A 19,892-nucleotide genomic window follows, 5' to 3' on the forward strand; every position below is an offset into this window, starting at 1 on the left:
GCCGTGGGACACAGGAGGACGGGGAAGCCTCGATAGGATCCGGAGGCTTTCCCCACCCAAGGTGAGTACCCCCAGGGGAACTTTTTGTCGTTACAGGTTTTCTTTAAAGTAATCCCAAGGAGAGAGTTATATGGAGGCTGCCATATTTATTTCCTTTTAAGCAATACCAGTTGGCTGTCTTGCTGATCCTCTTGCTGACATATTTGTCTGTTTTCCACTCAGAGCAAAACTGACAGTGAATGGATCCTATTTTATAAATAGCAGCCGTTCACGCTTGTCAGCCTGCAATGGATCTGTTGGATCCATTGCAGTAAGCGGACCACACTTCTGACGCTACACTGTCTGCTCCCACTGGCTTTACATGATCGGGCTGCAGATGGGAACCAAGCTTTTATTGCTGCCTGGTGATCTCTGCAGAATGTTTGTTTACTGAGAGCTCTATGCACAGAGGGAGATACTGTTTGCTTAGCAGTTGGAAACAGACATTATTTCCCACAATGCAACAAGGTTCACAGACTGTAAACAGGCATTGCCCTGACATCATACTGTGGGAGGGGTTTTATCATATTATCAGCCATACAGATGTCCCTGGTGATCTATTTGAGAAAAGGTAAAGATTTCTCATGGAAAGGGGATCATCAGCTACTAATTAGGATGAAGTTTAATCAGTGGGCAGCACGGTGGCGTAGTGGTTAGCGCTCTTGCCTTGCAGCATTGGGTCCCCGGTTAGAATCCCAGCCAGCTCAACATATGCAAGGAGTTTGTATGTTCTTCCCGTGTCTGTGTGGGTTTCCCCCGGGTACTCTGTTTTCCTCCCACATTCCAAAAACATACAGATAAGTTATTTGGCTTCCCCTAAATTGGCCCTAGACTACAATACATACACTACACGATACATATATAGACATAGGACTATGTTAGGGATTAGATTGTGAGCCCCTCAGGGACAGTTAAGTGACAATATACTGTACAGCGCTGCAGAAGATGTCGCGCTATATAAATACTAAATAATAATAATAATCCAAGGTTAAAGAGAGCTCGAGGTGGGCTCAAAGAAAAAAAAGTAGGCTACCCGATTCCAGGGGGCAGAGCGGGTCAGGTAGCTGTAAAAAGCGCCGCTCCCCACCGCTCCTGTGGGCTGCATTGGTTCACTTTCACTTTCTTGACCTATAGGTCACAACTGCAAGAAGAGACTGTGTGTCTCTAGCAGCATGCAGGGAGGCAGGGGAGCGGCAGGGGGCGCAGTCAGGCAGAGAGGGCTCTGGAAACCCTACAGGAACGCCCCTAGTGGGCGTTTTGAACAGGGAATCCCCCTCCCCTGTGTTTACCTCCGAGATAGCAACAAATATTGTTGCTAATCTCAGGGGGCTATAGCGTGGTGGTGGGGGGGGGCAGAGATCGGCGATGTGGGGACACAGGGCATGTTATGAGGCAGAGAACATGCCTCTGTATCCAGTGGCAGACACAGCCAGCAGTGGGCCCCTGTGCAAAATATCAATTGTGGGCCCCCCTGACCTGCGCGCCGCAGCAAAAAATGGGCGTGGCTATAACCTGCGGCGCGCGAAGCGTGGCAATGACCGGATAAGGGCGGAGCTAACTGTAATTTAAAGTGATCCCGGGGTGAGAGTGATATGGAGGCTGCCATATTTATTTCCTTTTAAACAATACTAGTTGCCTGGCGACCCTGCTGATCTATTTGGCTGCAGTAATAAACTGAATTACACCAGCAACAAGCATGCAGCTTAATCTTCTCAGTTCTGACAATATTGTCAGAAACCCCTGACCTGCTGCATGCTTGTTCAGGGTCTATGGTTGAAAGAGGCAGAGGACCAGAACGGCAACCAGGCAACTGGTATTGCTTAAAAGGAGAGAAATATGGCAGCCTCAATATTATTCTCACCTCAGGTTCCCTTGAAAAGTGCAACGCAAAGACAGTGGGCCCAAGTTTTGGTGACCCTTTCCCCAGAAAATTCACATAATTGTGCAGGTTTTCTCAAGAAAATACACATAATGTGAGCAGATTTGCCCAGAAAATACGTGCAATGATGTCGGCAGATATGCCCAGAAAATACGTGCAATGATGTCGGCAGATATGCCCAGAAAATACGTGCAATGATGTCGGCAGATATGCCCAGAAAATAAGTGCAATGATGTCGGCAGATATGCCCAGAAAATACGTGCAATCATGTAGGCAGATATGCCCAGAAAACACGTGCAATCATGTCAGCAGATATGCCCAAAAAATACGTGCAATCATGTCGGCAGATATGCCCAGAAAATACGTGCAATCATGTCAGCAGATTTGCCCAGAAAATACGTGCAATCATGTCGGCAGATTTGCCCAGAAAACACACGCAATCATGTAGCAAATTTGCCCAGAACATACATGCAATCATGAGGCAGACCTGCCCAGAACATACACGCAATCATGTGGCAGACCTGCCCAGAACATACACCTGCTAAAATAAATAATAAAAAAAAACATTTACTCACCTGCAGCAGCAGACCTCCTGTCCCAGCCTCCATCCGGCGCGCAGCTCCCATGGGTGGATAGGTAGCCTGGTGGGTGAGTGGGTAGGTAGCCTGGTGGGTAGGTAGGTAGGCAGCCGGGTGGGTAGGTAGGTAGCCCTTAGCTGGGTGGGTAGGTAGCCTGGTGGGTGGCTGGGTAGCCGAGTGGGTGGGTAGCCTGGTGGGTGGCTGGGTAGGCGGGTGGGTAGGTAGCCTGGTGGGTGGGTAGGTGGGTGGGTAGGTAGCCTGGTGGGTCTTTAGGTAGGTAGCCTGGTGGGTTGGTAGGTAGCCGGGTGGGTAGGTAGGTAGGTAGCCTGGTGGGTGGGTAGGTAGCCGGGTGGGTGTGTAGGTAGCCGGGTGGGGGGTTAGGTAGCCGGGTAGGTAGCCGGGTGGGTGGTTAGGTAGCCGGGTGGGTGGTTGGGTAGCCGGGTGGGTGGTTGGGTAGCCGGGTGGGTGGTTAGGTAGCCGGGTAGGTAGCCGGGTGGGTAGGTAGCCGAGTGGGTGGTTAGGTAGCCGGGTAGGTAGCCGGGTGGGTAGGTAGCCGGCAGGGTGGTTAGGTAGCCGGGTAGGTAGCCGGGTGGGTAGGTAGCCGGGTGGGTGGGTAGGTAGCCGGGTGGGTGGTTAGGTAGCCGGGTGGGTGGGTAGCCGGGTGGGTGGTTAGGTAGCCGGGTAGGTAGCCGGGTGGGTGGGTAGCCAGGTGGGTGGTTAGGTAGCCGGGTGGGTAGGTAGTCGGGTGGGTGGTTAGGTAGCCGGGTGGGTAGGTAGCCGGGTGGGTAGGTAGCCGGGTGGGTGGGTAGGTAGCCGGGTAGGTAGTCGGGTGGGTGTGTAGGTATCCGGGTGGGTAGGTAGCTGGGTGGGTGGGTAGGTAGCCGGATGGGTAGGTAGCCGGCAGGGTGGTTAGGTAGCCGGGTGGGTGGTTAGGTAGCGGGGTAGGTAGCCGGGTGGGTAAGGTAGCCGGGTGGGTGGGTAAGGTAGCCGGGTGGATGGGTGGGTAGCTATCCGGGTGGGGGGCCCGACTCCTATCCTCCCTCCCTCACCTCGGGGGGCCCCCTCCCGGTATGCGCGGCGGCCGGCGGGAGAGCAGAAAATACAGGAAGTCTCCGGGGCTGCAGCAGACGCTAGAGGCAGCTGCCGCTTGGTCTCCGATATGTCTCCAACTTTGTATACTGCTCGCTACTTCCTGGTTTAGTAGCGAGCAGTATACAGAGTTGAAGACAGGGGAGACCAAGCGGCAGCTGCCTCTAGCGTCTGCTGCAGCCCTGGCCGGAGACTTCCTGTATTTTCCGCTCTCCCGCCGCATGAGGGGGGGGGGGCCCGAGGTGAGGGGGGAGGACAGGAGTCGGGGCCCCCCAGGTTAAAAAAAATAAAAGGTAAAATAAAAAAAAAAAAACAGCAATACTTAATGGGCCCCTGAAGCAGCGGAACTTCAGGGGCCCTCGTGCGGCGGCACGGCCGTATGTCCGCCACTGTCTGTATCCCATCTGCACCCCATCTCCCTCGGGTTCTCTTTAAAGTTCTTCTTTAGCAGTAATATTCAGGTGTAGATTTAAGGGGCTCATACACTGGTTGATTTCAGCTTTCGATCCGAAATCGATTGGCCGATCAATTAACTTTCAGACGATTTCAATCGGTTTTGATCGATTTGATCTATCTGACAGGATGGAAAATCTAGGTTGATCTGCTTCTGGCAGCAGATCGATGGCCCATAGAGTTGCATTGGATCTAATGGTCCACTAATGCATTTAGATCAATTTTCAATAGATTTCCAATACATTTAATTCTGAAATCTATTGGAGATCTGTTCCTAGTGTGTGTCACATTTCAGATAGACTCCTGTCAGATTCAACTTGACAGGCATCTGACAGAAATCTATCTGATGGTCGAATCTGCTGTAAATCTATAAGTGTATGGGCACCTTCACAGGGTGCCCAATCACTAACAAGCAGTAGGTGGGCGTAAGGGGACACCTGTATATACTCTGACACAGTACTTGAAATGATTACAAATCATACTTTCAGGTGACTACTGTATCATGCTGCTGAGACTGCAGGGTGCCGCACAGACGACTGTCTGATAAGATTACAGTCTGTAGCTGTGAAAGGCTCATACAAACGCTATAAAAAAAAACCCTCAGCCAAGACAAATTAGGTAGATGACTAAACACTGGGAAAAATAAGGAACAGAACGCGGCGTTTGCGCAAACGACGGTAAGTACAAAACAAGCACTGCCATTCACATGAATGGGCAGCACTTAACTGAAGAGCGTCTTGGCCGACGGAAAACAACCCATAATTGGCCCTTACCCTGCCCACTGCCCCTCTTCCACTCTTTATTAAGAAGGACACACTGCTCTGCTATAGCTAAGTAATTTGTCTGTATAGCACTGGAGTCACTGTAACGATTAAGCAATGATCACTAATGCCAGGCACACCCCATACAATTTTCTGTTTGATTTTCTGTTCTATTTACCTGCCAGATATATTTTTTCCAACATCTGGCAGGTAAATCTAACAGAAAATTGTATGGTGAGTACCTAGCATATAGCCGCATCTACACGAGTAGATGCGGCCGCGATGTTCCTTATCAATCGAGCCGCTGATGCGGGGACGCGGCGGGCACACGGAAGAGGCGATCCGGCGGCTAATCGAGCCGCCGGATCGCAGCCTCATCTACCCGTGTAGATGAGGCTTAAGGGCAACACATATAGAGAGTGCATGAATTTGCCCACTAATGATACAATCATGAATGTACAATCTTAACAAATCTATGTAGATGGAAAAGGGTAAACTGAGTGAATATACCATGAATGGATACATTAGGTAGTCCATCATATTACATAGAAGTGGTAAGACTGCACAATTAAGATTGTATTATTAGTGGGCACCTTAATAAAGTATGTGCTGCAGGAAAAAAACAAAACAGATAAAGGGCCCTTTTCCACCAGCGCAAACCTGAATCGCAAAAACGCAAACCGCTAGCGATTTTACAATCGCTACGGTTTGCTTTTTAACATAGGAATCGCGGTAGGTCATTTCCACTACCGCGATTCGTTTTTGCCGGGAACACGAACGCGCGGCGGAGCGATATTTGCCACGATTTTGCTATGCAGTGCATAGCATAGCAAAATCGCGGCCGCGAACGTCGGGGAATCGCCGGTAATTGCGATTCAGCAATCGCTAGCGTTCAACGTGAACGCTAGCGATTGCTAGTGGAAAAGGGCCCAAAGAGTTTTCTCTTTTATCAGATAATCAACATTTGTATGCACAGACAAACCCAAGATCCACCACTGAGCGCCTGCACAGGACTGGGAGCACATCTGTGCCTGGAATCAGCCATGTCTGTTTCACTGACAGCTGTGAAATTTGATTTCTCTGAGGCTCTCACTCTGTGAAGCATTTTGGGCCAAGCTGTAAAAGTACAGTATATGTATAAATAACATCTTATGACTTGTAACTTGTGTTCACATTGCACACATCCTCCAGAGCGCACATAACTCTGGAAAACAGAGGATGAATATGAGTCACTGCCACAGAGTCCAGCCCACACAGATGAGATCACACTCACATTATTTAAACTTTGCAGCAACAAGCTCCAAAAATACATTTGGGTAAAAATATGCACCAGAAACAAACTGAGAAATGCAATGTCTCCACTATAATCACTGCTGACCAAACCAGCCTCCTCCCTACATATGGCAGTGATAATACTTGTTCTGATGGCATGCGAGCACATTACATTACTATTATAATGTAAATCCTTTATTTGTAAAGTACCAATATATAATGCAGCACTGTGCCATAAATAGAGGAAACCAAAAGTAACCCTGTACACAAAAGTACAGACTGGTGTCAATATACAGTATATTGACCCCAGTCTGTACTTCTGTAAGTAGGATTGATTTTTGTTCCCTCTATTATACAGTGCTGCATTATACTGTATAATACAGCACTGTATAATAAATAGAGGGAACAGAAATCAATCCTGCATAAAGAAGTACAGACTGGTGCCAATATATAATACATCACTGTATAATAGAGGGAACAGAAATGTATCCTGCATACAGAAGTACAGACTGGTGTCAATATACTGTACACCTAAAGGATTATTAGGAACACCTGTTCAATTTTTCATTTAATGCAATTATCTAATCAACCAATCACATGGCAGTTGCTTCAATGCTTTTAGGGGTGTGGTCCTGGTCAAAACAATCTCCTGAACTCCAAACTGAATGTCAGAATGGGAAAGAAAGGTGATTTAAAGAGACTCTGAAGCGAGAATAAATCTCGCTTCAGAGCTCATAGTTAGCAGGGGCACGTGTGCCCCTGCTAAACCGCCGCTATAGCGCCGCTAAACGGGGGTCCCTTCATCTCCAAACCCCCCACTGTGACACTTGGTCGCAGACTTGGTCACTCCTGGAGGCAGGGCTAACGGCTGCAGCCCTGCCTCCAGTCGCGTCTATCAGCGGCGCATCGCCGCCTCTCCCCCGCCCCTCTCAGTGAAGGAAGACTGAGAGGGGCGGGGGAGAGGCGGAGATACGCGCTGACAGACGTGCGTGGGCCCCTGCTAAACCGCCGCTATAGCGCCGCTAAACGGGGGTCCCTTCATCTCCAAACCCCCCACTGTGACACTTGGTCGCAGACTTGGTCACTCCTGGAGGCAGGGCTAACGGCTGCAGCCCTGCCTCCAGTCGCGTCTATCAGCGGCGCATCGCCGCCTCTCCCCCGCCCCTCTCAGTGAAGGAAGACTGAGAGGGGCGGGGGAGAGGCGGAGATACGCGCTGACAGACGTGCGTGGGGCAGGCCTGCGGCGGTTAGCCCTGCCCCAACCAGGAAGCGCTCCCCGGCTGTATCGTGGGGGATTTGGGGGTGAAGGGACCTCCGTTAAGCCGCGGGATAGCGGCGGTTTAGCAGAGGCACACGTGCCCCTGCTATCTATGAGGTCTGAAGCGAGATTTATTCTCGCTTCAGACTCTCTTTAAGCAATTTTGAGTGTGGCATGGTTGTTGATGCCAGATGGGCGGTCTGAGTATTTCACACTAGGTCTGAGTATTTCACAATCTGCTCAGTTACTGGGATTTTCACGCACAACCATTTCTAGGGTTTACAAAGAATGGTGTGAAAAAGGGAAAAACATCCAGTATTCAGCAGTCCTGTGGGCAAAAATGCCTTGTTGATGCTAGAGGTCAGAGGAGAATGGGCCGGCTGATTCAAGCTGATAGAAGAGCAACATTGACTGAAATAACCACTCGTTACAACCAAGGTATGCAGCAAAGCATTTGTGAAGCCACAACATGCACAACCTTGAGGCGGATAGGCTACAACAGCAGAAGACCCCACCGCGTAACACTCATCTCCACTTCAAATAGGAAAAAGAGGCTTCAAGTTGCACGAGCTCACCAAAATTGGACAGTTGAAGACAGGAAAAATGTTGCCTGGTCTGATGAGTCTCGATAGAGTCAGAATTTGGTGTAAACAGAATGAGAATGGATTCATCATGCCTTGTTACCACTGTGCAGGCTGGTGGTGTAATGGTGTGGGGGATGTTTACTTGACACACTTTAGGCCCCTTAGTGCCAATTGCGCATCGTTTAAATGCCACGGGCTACCTGAGCATTGTTTCTGACCATGTCCATCCCTTCATGACCACCATGTACCCATCCCTTTGATGGCTACATGTCACAAAGCTTGAATAATTTCAAATTAGTTTGTTGAACATGACAATGAGTTCACTGTACTAAAATGGCCCCCGCAGTCACCAGATCTCAACCCAATAGAGCATCTTTGGGATGTGATGGAACGAGAGCTTCGTGCCCTGGGTGTGCATCCCACAAATCTCCATCAACTGCAAGATGCTATCCTATCAATATGGGCCAACATAGCTAAAGAATGCTTTTAGCACCTTGTTGAATCAATGCCACGTAGAATTAAGCCAGTTCTGAAGGCGAAAGTGGGTCAAACACTGTATTAGTATGGTGTTCCTAATAATCCTTTAGGTGAGTGTAGAACTGTTTGGGCACATGAATGTTCTTTCTATCGTCCTTTCTATCATCCTTTCTATCACAAGAGATTGCAAATGCAGTTAACAAACCAGCCCAACTGTTCCGCACAGTGGAAAAACTCTGCAACCCAGCATGTCAAAAACTTAATATCGAGTCTTCAAAGGACCTCTGTGACCAATTTGCCCATTTCTTCACAGACAAAGTCTCCGCTATAAGGTCCGCCATCCAACTTACAGCATCTGAGCCTAATATAGCGCCGAAGACCATTAGCAGAGACAACGTAACACCTTGGCCAAACTTCAAAGAAATTGATGAAGAAGTCACATCAAGCATCCTCCTTCACGTCCGCCTAACTACCTGTGACCTGGATCCTGGCCCAACACAGTTCATGTTGAACTGCCCCGACCTGTTCGTACCGGTATTCCTCAAAATTGTTAACTGTTCCTTACAATCAGGGATATTTCCTGCTTTACTAAAGGAAGCAATCATCAGGCCTCTCCTCAAAAAACCCTCCCTGGACCCAGATGCAATGACCAGCTACAGACCTGTCTCTAAACTCCCCTTTCTGGGCAAGCTAATTGAAAAAGCTGTATACCTCCAGCTAGAAGCCAGAATCCTACAAAATAACAGTTATGACCCATTCCAGTCTGGCTTCAGGAAACCAGGAAACACCACAGCACTGAAACTGCACTCATCCAAATATGCAACCACCTGCTCATGGCAAGAGACAGAGGAGAGTGCTCGATCCTCATACTGCTAGACCTTTCTGCAGCCTTTGACACAGTTGACCATGACATCTTGATAAACAGGCTACAGGAATACTGCGGCATTGATGGCATAGTACTTCAGTGGTTCCAATCCTTCTTGAGTGGCAGAACCCACAAAGTGTCTATGGGGCCCTTCCTGTCCACCCCTGTAACACTTAAGTATGGGGTGCCCCAGGGCTCAATCCTCTCTCCCCTGCTTTTCACGATTTACATGCTACCGTTGGGAAAACTAATCCAAAAACATGGCCTGACATACCACTGCTATGCAGACGACACCCAACTATATCTTTCCTTCAAGCCTGGTGTGACAGACCCAACTCTAACTATAAACGCCTGCTTACGTGAACTACAGCAATGGATGAATGACAACTGGCTGAAACTAAATGCAGACAAAACTGAAGTCCTTCTGATTGGAGGGCAGAGCATGATAACAAAACAACTTAACTTGCAGTCTTCACCACTGGGAATAGGAGGCACGGATCTACGCAGCTCTGATCATGTGCGTAGCCTGGGAGTTCTAATTGATGGGGATTTAAACTTCAGAACTCAAATCTCTGCTGTGGTGAAATCATCCTATTTTCATCTGAAGAACATTGCAAAAATCAAGCACCTCATACCCCCAGAAGATCTGCCAACCTTAGTCCACGCCTTCATCACATCCCGACTGGACTACTGCAATGCTCTCTACACTGGCCTTCCAGAAAAGGCCTTGTACCGCCTACAGCTGATACAGAATACTGCTGCCAGACTGCTAACCAACCAACCCCGTCACTGCCACATAACGCCAGTCCTGCATTCCCTTCACTGGCTACCTATAGAATGGAGGGTCCTATTCAAGATCGGCCTACTGACATTTAAATCCCTGAATAATCTAGGCCCTGGATACATGAAAGATATGTTACAGCTGCGTAGCAATCCCCGCATTCTCAGATCCACAGGTTCTAATAATCTAGTCATACCCAGAGTCCACTTGGAAACTTTTGGTCCCAGAGCCTTCTGTCATGCTGCCCCTACATTTTGGAACTCCTTACCTCAACAGATCAGGACAGCCCCATCCCTGGACGTGTTTAAATCCAGACTGAAAACCCACTTGTTCAGTCTGGCATTTGCAGAAATATAACTTTTGTTGTGTGAATACTTCATCCTACTAATTACTGAATCTGAGAGAGCCTAAGCGCTTTGAGTCCTATGGGAGAAAAGCGCTATAGAAATGTTATTGTATTGTATTGTATAATGTTGATTATGTTTGGATAAGAAAGGGAGAGGCCTTCTCTCCTAGGAACACAGTTCCCACAGTTAAACATGCAGCCTGGGGCACAGCTGGCCTTAGGACAGCCTTTCTTAACGTTTTTACCCTGAAGGAACCCTGCAAATAATTTTTGGATCTCAAGGAACCCCTGCATCTATTTTTCAAGAGGCATGAACTTGAAAAGTAAGTGTGGCCATTTATTTCCCTTTCCCTTATTACAGTGCCCCTTATTATACTCCTCTCTCTCTTATTCTAGTGCTTGTTATTAATGTGCTCATTATTATTCTGGCCCCCAATTTAGTGCTTCTTTTTTCAGTAACTTTTATTCTAGTGTACTCCTTTATACCTCCCCCACGAATGGGGAAAATGTCTGGGAACCCCTGCAGAGTGCTCAAGGAACCCTGGTTGAGAAAGCCTGCCTTAGCATAATGAAAAAAGAAAATTATGTTGACATTTTGAGGGAGAATATGCAAATATCTGCTCGTAGTCTAGGCTTAGGTCTACCTACAAGACAATGACCCAAAGCATACATCAAAATTAGTCCAACAGTTCCTCGAGGATACCAAAATTAAGATCCTGGTGAGGCCCGCACAAAACCCAGACCTCAGTGCCATTGAGAATCTGTGGCGGGCGCACAAAGTGAATGTCCTTGCTCGGAAACCATGCAATTTGGAACAGCTAGAACTGTCTGCAGTTGAAGAATGAGCCAAAATCACTCAGAAAACCTTTGTCAACCTCTAAGAAATTGTTGTCACTTGTGGCTCAGAAAGGGTACAATATTGACTATTAATGGCCAGAGGACTACTGTAATAATTTTGGATGTCTCATTTTTGCCCTTTATTTTTTTTTTTTCAACTCTCTACCTCAATAACATATCCTAATCGAACTTAATGGACTTTAGGGTTGATTCATTAAGCTGCACTGCTAAAACTGCACAACTTAATGAGAGGAGTGTGAGTTAAGGGGCCCATACACTCAGCCGATTTTCTGGCCGACCGATCGATCGTTTGCAAATCGGTTGGCCAATCGACCGATTGATGGCCGATTTCGATCGAATTCGATGGATTTCCATCGAACTGGCAGGGTGGAAAATTTAGGTCGATCTGATGAGATTGCTTATCAGTTTGCATTGGCCTTAATAGAAATCTGATGGCAAAAAAATGCCATCAGATCGAATTTCAATAGATTTTAAACTGAAATCTATTGGAATTCTATCCTGGTAAAAAATGTTCTAAAAACGCATCAGATAGATCATCAGATGCATTTCTTATCTATCTGCTGCCAATCTGACGAGTGTATGGTCACCTTTATGCATGGTAGTGCATCATAGCATGAACTGCTAATTAACTTGCACTCCTTCTACGTAACGGCTGCTCCACTGAACCCACCCTGAGCCCCAGTGGGTCCAGTTGCTTTAATGGACATGATTCCCGCACTTTGACTGGCCCAATAGGCTGCCTGTCAAGTGGCGTACGCATATGGTGCGCATAACTCGCGCTCCTCTCATTAAGGTTCGCTGCTTTAGCAGTACAGCTTAATGAATCAACCTCATTGTTTTTATAGTGTATTTGTTTCCAAAGTAACAAATAAGCACAAGAGTGTTGTGTAATTTCATAAGGGAGGCTAAACATTTTGGCCTCAACTGTTCCTTTTAATGGCTCACTGACTGGTTCATAATACTTGAGCAAAGTATGAACATTAAATATCTGTCACTCGAAATAGGCGTTCTTGATCGTTTCAGGTTGAGGTTTTGGAACTACCGCTGTACAAACACATTAATGGGTTTCCACCCAAGCAGCCCGTTCTACTCTATGGAGATGGAGGATGCCAGTAACTTGCTGCAGGGAACTTCATTTGTATTTCTTACACTAACAACAGGTGTCAGGGGACAGCAATCTGTGCCAGCGGGTCACTCAAGGGGAGGCCAATGACATGGGGGGACACGAAACACAATTCAGATATTTGGCAATACAATTATGAACGATTGGTTAATCAGAGAAAATCTAAAGTATGCGTGTAGCTTTACAGTTAATGTGTTACTGTGAAAAAAAATGCAACAAATAGATATTTACATCAGTAGAGGGAAGCCTTTGGATAGTTCAGAGGCTCCCCCCATCCTCCTTTACCCCACTGATCCAGCACTGAGACCCTCTAAATATATTCGACAGGAGCTTGTCAAATATGTCTACATGGCTGTGTTCCACTCTGTGTATGGGCGAGGCCACACTGTGCAGGTGCAAGGATGGCCAGTGCCTGCACAGTAGCACAGAGCCGCTTTTGTATGGCTTTTACCTTCATGCATGAGCGGCTCCATACTACTGCGCAGATGTGGGTTGTCATTGCGCATGCACAGGGCTCATACACACATGAGCAACGGTGGGGTGGAGGAGGATTAGAGAAGCCTCTGGATCATCCATTTTTTCCCACAGGTTTGCTTTATAGGAAACCCGAGGAGTGTTAAGACTTTAGATACACTTTAACAACGTGCCTGAAGAAGGTGAGTAGTGGTCGGACAACCTGCATTATACACTATCTCAGTTAGCCACTAAATGTTACATACATGTTATATACAATGTTACGTACATGTAAGCGTACTGTTGCGGCACCATAGTGACATACAGTAGAATGTAATTACATTATTCAGTATACCCATTTTTATGTTAATTTCCCTGGTTTCAGCATCGGAAACACGCCCTATATCAATATATAGATGTGTATTGTTATGTAACCCCACCCTCCCAGTGATGTTTATATCTGTTAAGGTGGCCACTAATGATACAATTTACTAAATGATCGTTTACAAACGATTTTTTGTATGAACGATTGGAAATGATCATTTGGGCCCACTAATGGGACCACATTTGGGACCACCTAATTGATCAAATTACTGAAATCCATCTGATTTTTGGACTGATTTAATTAATTTGATCATATTGGTTAGAAGATTTTTATCCTTTAGATTTTTATCTCAAACAATCATTTACGATCATTTGTATGAAGATTCGTTCATAAATGATCATTCTGCAAATTGTATCATTAGTGGCCAGTTTTAGATATGCAGAATCTTCCTCTCAGTGCATTCTGGGAAACTAGGTTTTCTTTCTACTAACTCTGGAAAAACACAGTAAACAAAAATGTTTCAGTGATGCACCTGCCAGCAGTAAACATGTCGACAACAGTGATATATTTAAAAATGTAAATTAGGGAGAGGAAATATTTTACAATGGGCAAACATTGCCTAAATGATTTGTAAGGTAATATTGTTAAAAATGAGCAATTTTATTTATTTAGCTATATTCAATAAAATTCCTGCTCTTCAATTAAATCTAAAGTGAGAGGAATGGAGGCTGCCTTCGCTGACTTATTTTGAAAAATGCCACACAAGCAAGTGGACGGGAACATCTGACTTCCCAGGCTTTATACTCTTTCCAGAAGATTGAACCAAACTACCACAGTTAAAAGACTAGCCAAAAATGTGTCATTTTTTTTCTAAATTAACCTGTCTACTCCATATAAGGGCCTGTTTCCACTAGCCGCATTGCTGCGGTGCGATGTGATCATCGCATTGCACGGAGCACGGATTCACCCGCAGCTGGCTGCGATGCGGCTAGTGGAAACAGGCCCTTACATCGTTACTCCTCTACTTGGAGTAGAGAGGTAAATTTAAAAACAAAATGTCAAAATGTTGGCTGTAAAGATAGTACATGATTCAATATTGTCCCCATGGGAATCGGATGCGTGCTGCAGGAAACTGCAGCATGTTATCTATAAATTTAGCTGCGCCGCATCGTGAACGGAAATTTGCATCAATGGAAACAGTTTCATTGACTAACAGTAGCGGCAGTTTGGGTGCGGTGTGATGCAATGATTGCACCGCACCACATGTAGTGGAAATAGGCCCTAAAACAACATTTACCATAATTGTTTTACAATAATCTCACCTGAAAATCTAGACAAAGCTACATTACCCCTACACTATCCATTGTCACAAACCTCACTGGGTTAGTCACTAAATGATGCCCTCTGCTTAACTGATATACTAAGGGTGTAGGTCAGTGGCTGTGGTAGGCACACATTATTTGCATTCAACAAAAAAGGGAGGTGGCAAGTGACCCAAAATACTATGCCCCCTTCCAGAAGAGGCCACAGGAGGTTGTTTGCTGCAGTGACATGCTGGCACACACAGCAGACAGCCACCTGGAACCCCAGCCTGACATCAATGATGGAGCGTCAGAGGTCCCATGAAGTAAGACAAGGAGGGTAGGTTGGGACAGGGTGATGCCCACCCTTAGCAATGCCTACATTTGCAGAGCCGTCATTGGGGAGAGGAGAGGACAGGTTATACTCCTATACAGGGTCCAAATGTAGGGTGCTAAAAATGTTACCTTACATACTGTAGGTTATGTTGTATAGGATACACAACATTGTTATTGATTATGATGGTTGCCCCAGGCGCATCAGGCAAAAACAGTACAGGCGCCACCATAGCCTGTAATGTGAATTACGGCTAAAGCGGAGCTAAGTCAGCAATCTGGGTGCAGTCAGAAGACAGCATCCAAATTACAATAAAAACAGAATACCGGTAATTCGGCCGCCAGCTATAGCTGGAAGCTTAATTATGTTTTTCCCCAGTGTCAATGGCGACCTGGAGGGAGAATAGTAATTAACCCCACCGTATGGGGCCCTAGGTGAGAAAGGGCAACAAGACATTTAACAGTGTAGATATCAATGGCAGTCTCTGTTCTCTTCTTTAAGTCAGTCTCCCTTTTACTGCCTATCTCCTGCACACACATTTTTCATGTACATTTACATTGTTGAGAATTAAAAAAACTAAATAAAACATCAGTCTTGCAGAGAACAGCATCTGGTGAATATTCTGGATAGCTAGTGACACCCATCAGGGGCGTTGTGTGCTGAGACTCACCTGGATCTAGGGGTGTGGAAAATCTCTTTTTCAATCGTCTCCAGGTCTTAGATGCTCCGTTCCTAAAATACTTTGCATTCATCCTGCTTGTGTCTGGTAATCCCGAGTTTGTCACTTCAGCCATGCTGCGATTCCACTCATCCACTCACACAGTTCCAAGACCAAGTACCAAAGCTTCAGACAGGATCACCCGAGCGAGAGCCACGGCAGCCATCCGCAGCTTCATGGAAAGTGTGACTGTCCAGATGCTTGTGGTTGTGTTGTCTGCTTCCTTGGCTACACGTGTCTGTGCAGTTAGGTGTAGCCCTGCTCTGCCGTATGTATCTAGCTGTGTATGTACAGCGCCTACTATTCTGCACAGAGCTGCAGGAGCAGCATACATGTGTCTGAGCAGCTGTTCCCGCAGCTCCACCTATCACATCAACACGGAGTTTACTTTGTCAGAAGATTGTCAGGGAAACGTGTCATCCTCCCACTGTGCCTGAGATGTTATCAGTTCCATAGGTCAAGCTCTATCTGGGAACTCTGATATCGTGGTTTTCCCCCGATCTTATTACATTCACTTTCACTTCTCCCCTTGCCAAGCCGAATTTCACTTCCACATCTCAATATACAGCTATTCATGTCGCCGCTGGTTCAGATTGGAATTCGCGGAACACTAGTCCAATAGGACTGAATAAACCAGCAGCTGCCACGCCATTATCTAGGTTTGGGATCTGACCATCCCCAACAAAACACTTTGCGCATCGATTTGTTAAAAATACACCAGAAGGACACGGCTGGATAACAAATCTCCACTAAGCAGTGGCGTTTTACTGCCAGACTAGGCGAAGCGACAGCTGTTCACATCAATCTGTGACAGGGAGTTCAAAACAGAGCAAATAACACATGGCTGGGGCAGTGGGCTGTACCCCCCTCCACAATCACAAGCTACACAGCTCAAGTTTCATTACAGGGACAACGAGCAATTCTCCATTCACCCTTCTTTGTATCTTTACTATGCTAGGCATTTCTGTACAGATGCCAGATTTGCATCTGCTGAGATGACTGTTTGTGATCAAAATGCTACGCCTCAGTATTAATGTCCCACAATCTTCAGTGATCCTACATGAATGGCCACTATTGTTCAGTACCTCCTGCTTGTCCTCTAATGGATATTCCCCCTCTGTTCACAGAGTTAGGCCCGGTTCACACTTGCGGTGGCCCTCCGGAATCGCCGTGCCGGAGCCGCACCGCCTGCAGAACGGACGGAACGGACGCACGGCATAGCAATTAAAGCCTATGCGTCCGTTCACATGGGTCCGTTCTGCAGAACCGGAGCCGGACCGGATCCGGACTCCGGCCTCCGTTCCAACATGCGCTATTTTTTCATCCGGCCCCTCCGGCAGCCGTATCCGGGGCGGAGCCGGACTGCACCATCCGGCCAATACAAACAAATGGGAACCGGAGGCCGCACAACACACTGGCTGAGAAATCCGGATGTTCTACCCCACTTCCTATGCGGATTGTTGCGGCGATATTGGCTGGGGACACATGGGCAAGCATTTCGGAGTGGAGCAGCACGAGCTGGAGGTGTTGGCAGGATGTTGGCAGCATGTCGGAGGTGGAGGTGAGTGCTAAACAGCAGAGGGCCTGATTCCACAGGTCCCCCTTCTGCTGACCTCCCAGACCCCAACATTTTTTTTTTTTTTTTTACGTTACTTTGCCAAACGGATCCGGATCGCATCCTGATTACCACCTGATGCAACCTGACCGGATCCGGATCGGATCCGGATCAGAACCGTACGGTTCCGATCCGGATCCGGTCCGGATCCGGTCAGGTCATCCGGTCCGTTTGGCAAACAACCGCTAATGTGAACCGGGCCTAAAGCAGTGCGTCTGTACAGCGATCGCTCCTAATACTGACTACCATTAGTTCAGGTGAAAATAATTCAGTGCCTGAACCTGAAGCAAGGATATGGGGGCTGACATATTTATTTACTTTTAAGCCATACCAATTGCCTGGCAGTCCGGCCGATGTCCTATCTCTAATACTTTTAGCCATAGATCCTGAACAAGCATGCAGATCAGGTGTTCCTGATATTATTGTCAGATCTATCAAGATTAGATGCATGCTTGTTTCTGGTGTGTGATTCAGACACTTCTGCAGCCAAATAGATCAGCAGTGCTGCCAGGAAACTGGTATTGTTTAAAATTAAATAAATATGTCAGCCTCCATATCTCTTACTTGAGGTTCCCTTTAAAGCAAACCTGTGATTTAAAAAAACAAAAAATAAAACTTTGATATTTACCAATGAAGAGGGAAGCCTTTGGATGATCCAGAGGCTTTTCATGTACTCCTCTAAACCTGCTGCTGCTTGCAGGGACCAGCTTCTTCTTTGAGTCCATGCTCCCCTTTGTGTAAATGTGTGGCCACAGTGTGCCTGCGTAAGTCGTGGCCGCAGTGTGCCTGCGTAAGTCGTGGCCGCAGTGTGCCTGCGTGAGTCGTGGCCGCAGTGTGCCTGCGTGAGTCGTGGCCGCAGTGTGCCTGCGTGAGTCGTGGCCGCAGTGTGCCTGCGTAAGTCGTGGCCGCAGTGTGCCTGCGTGAGTCGTGGCCGCAGTGTGCCTGCGTGAGTCGTGGCCGCAGTGTGCCTGCGTGAGTCGTGGCCGCAGTGTGCCTGCGTAAGTCGTGGCCGCAGTGTGCCTGCGTGAGTCCTGGCCACGCATACACAGTAACACAAAGCTGATAGTGCTGAGAGGAAAAAGCCATGTACAAGCAGCTTTGTATTACTGCAAAGGCACAGACTGTGCATAGGCGCACAGCAGCCATGCTCATACACAGAAGGGGTGTGCAGACACAGTAGCAAATCCCACAAGCCCTTGTCAAATTTGCTAACATGGTCCCAGCGCTGGATTGGTGGGGTCAAGAATGATGGGGGACAGGGTCGGACTGGGACACTGGGGGCCCACACATCCCATGATTGCGGTGAAAAAAGGGCGTGGCCATGCATTGGAAGGTGGGCGTGGTCATGATGTATTATGAACAGGGCCAAATGTACATGATCCATTGTAATTCAGAGACACTGCTGCCCAGCAAAACTTTGCATAGAGTCCCCTCCTTCAATATAAAGTAATGTCCTACGTTGCAGAGGTTGCGACCGCATCGGGGCCCTTGGGCCGAAGGGCCCTCCTCAACTACAGTATTAGCTCTCTATTGGTCCTGTGCTCATAATAATCACTTCTATAGATATTTTGAACAGTGGTAATCATTAACAAGCTATTTCCCATCCCCTTCTTGCACCTCTCACACTGTAGTTGCCATTGGCAGGTTTTGGTGCGTCGTATCAATTGTTATGTATAGAGTGCTTGGGGGGCCCCATTGTTAAAATTGCATCGAGGCCTACAGCTCCTTAGCTACGCCACTGCTCTCAGCATGAGTGATTACAGCACTGAGAAGATAATTTTTGTGCTGCAGGAAGCAATTGGAGCTCTGTCAGACAAGGGGGGGGGGGGGGCACCAGAGACCTGGAGGCGGGCCCACCGAGGGATAAAACTGTACTACTGTGGCCCAGTCCAACCCTGATGGGGGAAGCCCCCAGACTACCCAGAGACTTCCCTCTACTAAGGTGAGTATCTAATTTCCCTTCCAATTTTGACTTAAGGTTCACTTTGGAGTTTAGAGGGCAACTGAAATTAGAGGGATAGGGAGCTGCCCTGTTTATTTCCTTTTAAACAATACCTGGCATCCTGCTGATCTTTCATGCATCCGTAGTGTCTGAATCAAACAGCTGAAACAATCATGCGGCAAATGCAGTCTGAGGCCTGGAACCTACTAGAGCGCTTTTTTGAGCGTTTAGGGAGCGCTTTAAATTGCTAGCGATTTCCCTAAATGCTCTGCCAATGTAAATAAATGTAACAAATTCCACAGTAGAGAATGCGATTAGCAAAATCACAATCGCAGGACATGCAGCATTTTTGGAGCGTTTGCGCTTTAATGTAAAGTATTGAAACGCTGGCAAATCACTCATGAATCGCTACACAAAGAGGTTTTTTTTATAAACAATGTTTTATTTGTTTTTCAAAGTGATACCGAACCGCGGGCGTACAATACCCTTCATCAGAGGTAATCAAGGCATGAATAAATGTAACATTAACTGGCAATAAGCTATTTCTAAGCGAACCACCCCTGTTGGAATCCCTCATTTTCCTCCACCCCCCCCCCCCCCCCTTTCCCTCGCAGTCAAACCTTGTCAAAATTCCATTCCTGTGCTCAAATATGATTACAGAAGCGTTTTACAAGGTCAAGAACTAGGGCCTACTATGCAACTTCCAGCCTGCCCAGTGAACCCTGTAACTGGTACGTACAGTACCAGCCCATGTATTTGAAATGTTCCATAAGATCATTTTTCTCCTTTGTAGTAAAGGAAGCAAGGATAAAATGTCTCTAAGTTGTGAACAAGTGCTTAG

The 19,892-nt window shown here is 47.1% G+C and overlaps 1 protein-coding gene across 3 annotated transcripts in view; it reads right to left on the minus strand.

Moving 5' to 3' along the window:
• STARD8 (StAR related lipid transfer domain containing 8) overlaps window positions 1-19,892 on the minus strand; it is a 346,992-nt gene that overhangs the window by 229,141 nt on the left and 97,959 nt on the right. Inside the window, exon 1 of one of the 3 annotated variants that reach the window (XM_068247660.1) lies at window positions 15,447-16,038. The exons of the other annotated variants lie outside the window; for them this stretch is intronic. Within the exon in view, the coding sequence (XP_068103761.1) occupies window positions 15,447-15,570 (124 nt within the window). The 5' untranslated portion in view covers window positions 15,571-16,038. Of the gene's footprint in view, window positions 1-15,446; window positions 16,039-19,892 lie in introns of those variants that run through there. 3 annotated transcript variants of the gene reach the window in all.

This window comes from Hyperolius riggenbachi, chromosome 8, assembly GCF_040937935.1.
Source record: "Hyperolius riggenbachi isolate aHypRig1 chromosome 8, aHypRig1.pri, whole genome shotgun sequence".
In the NCBI taxonomy this organism is placed as follows: Eukaryota; Metazoa; Chordata; class Amphibia; order Anura; family Hyperoliidae; genus Hyperolius; species Hyperolius riggenbachi.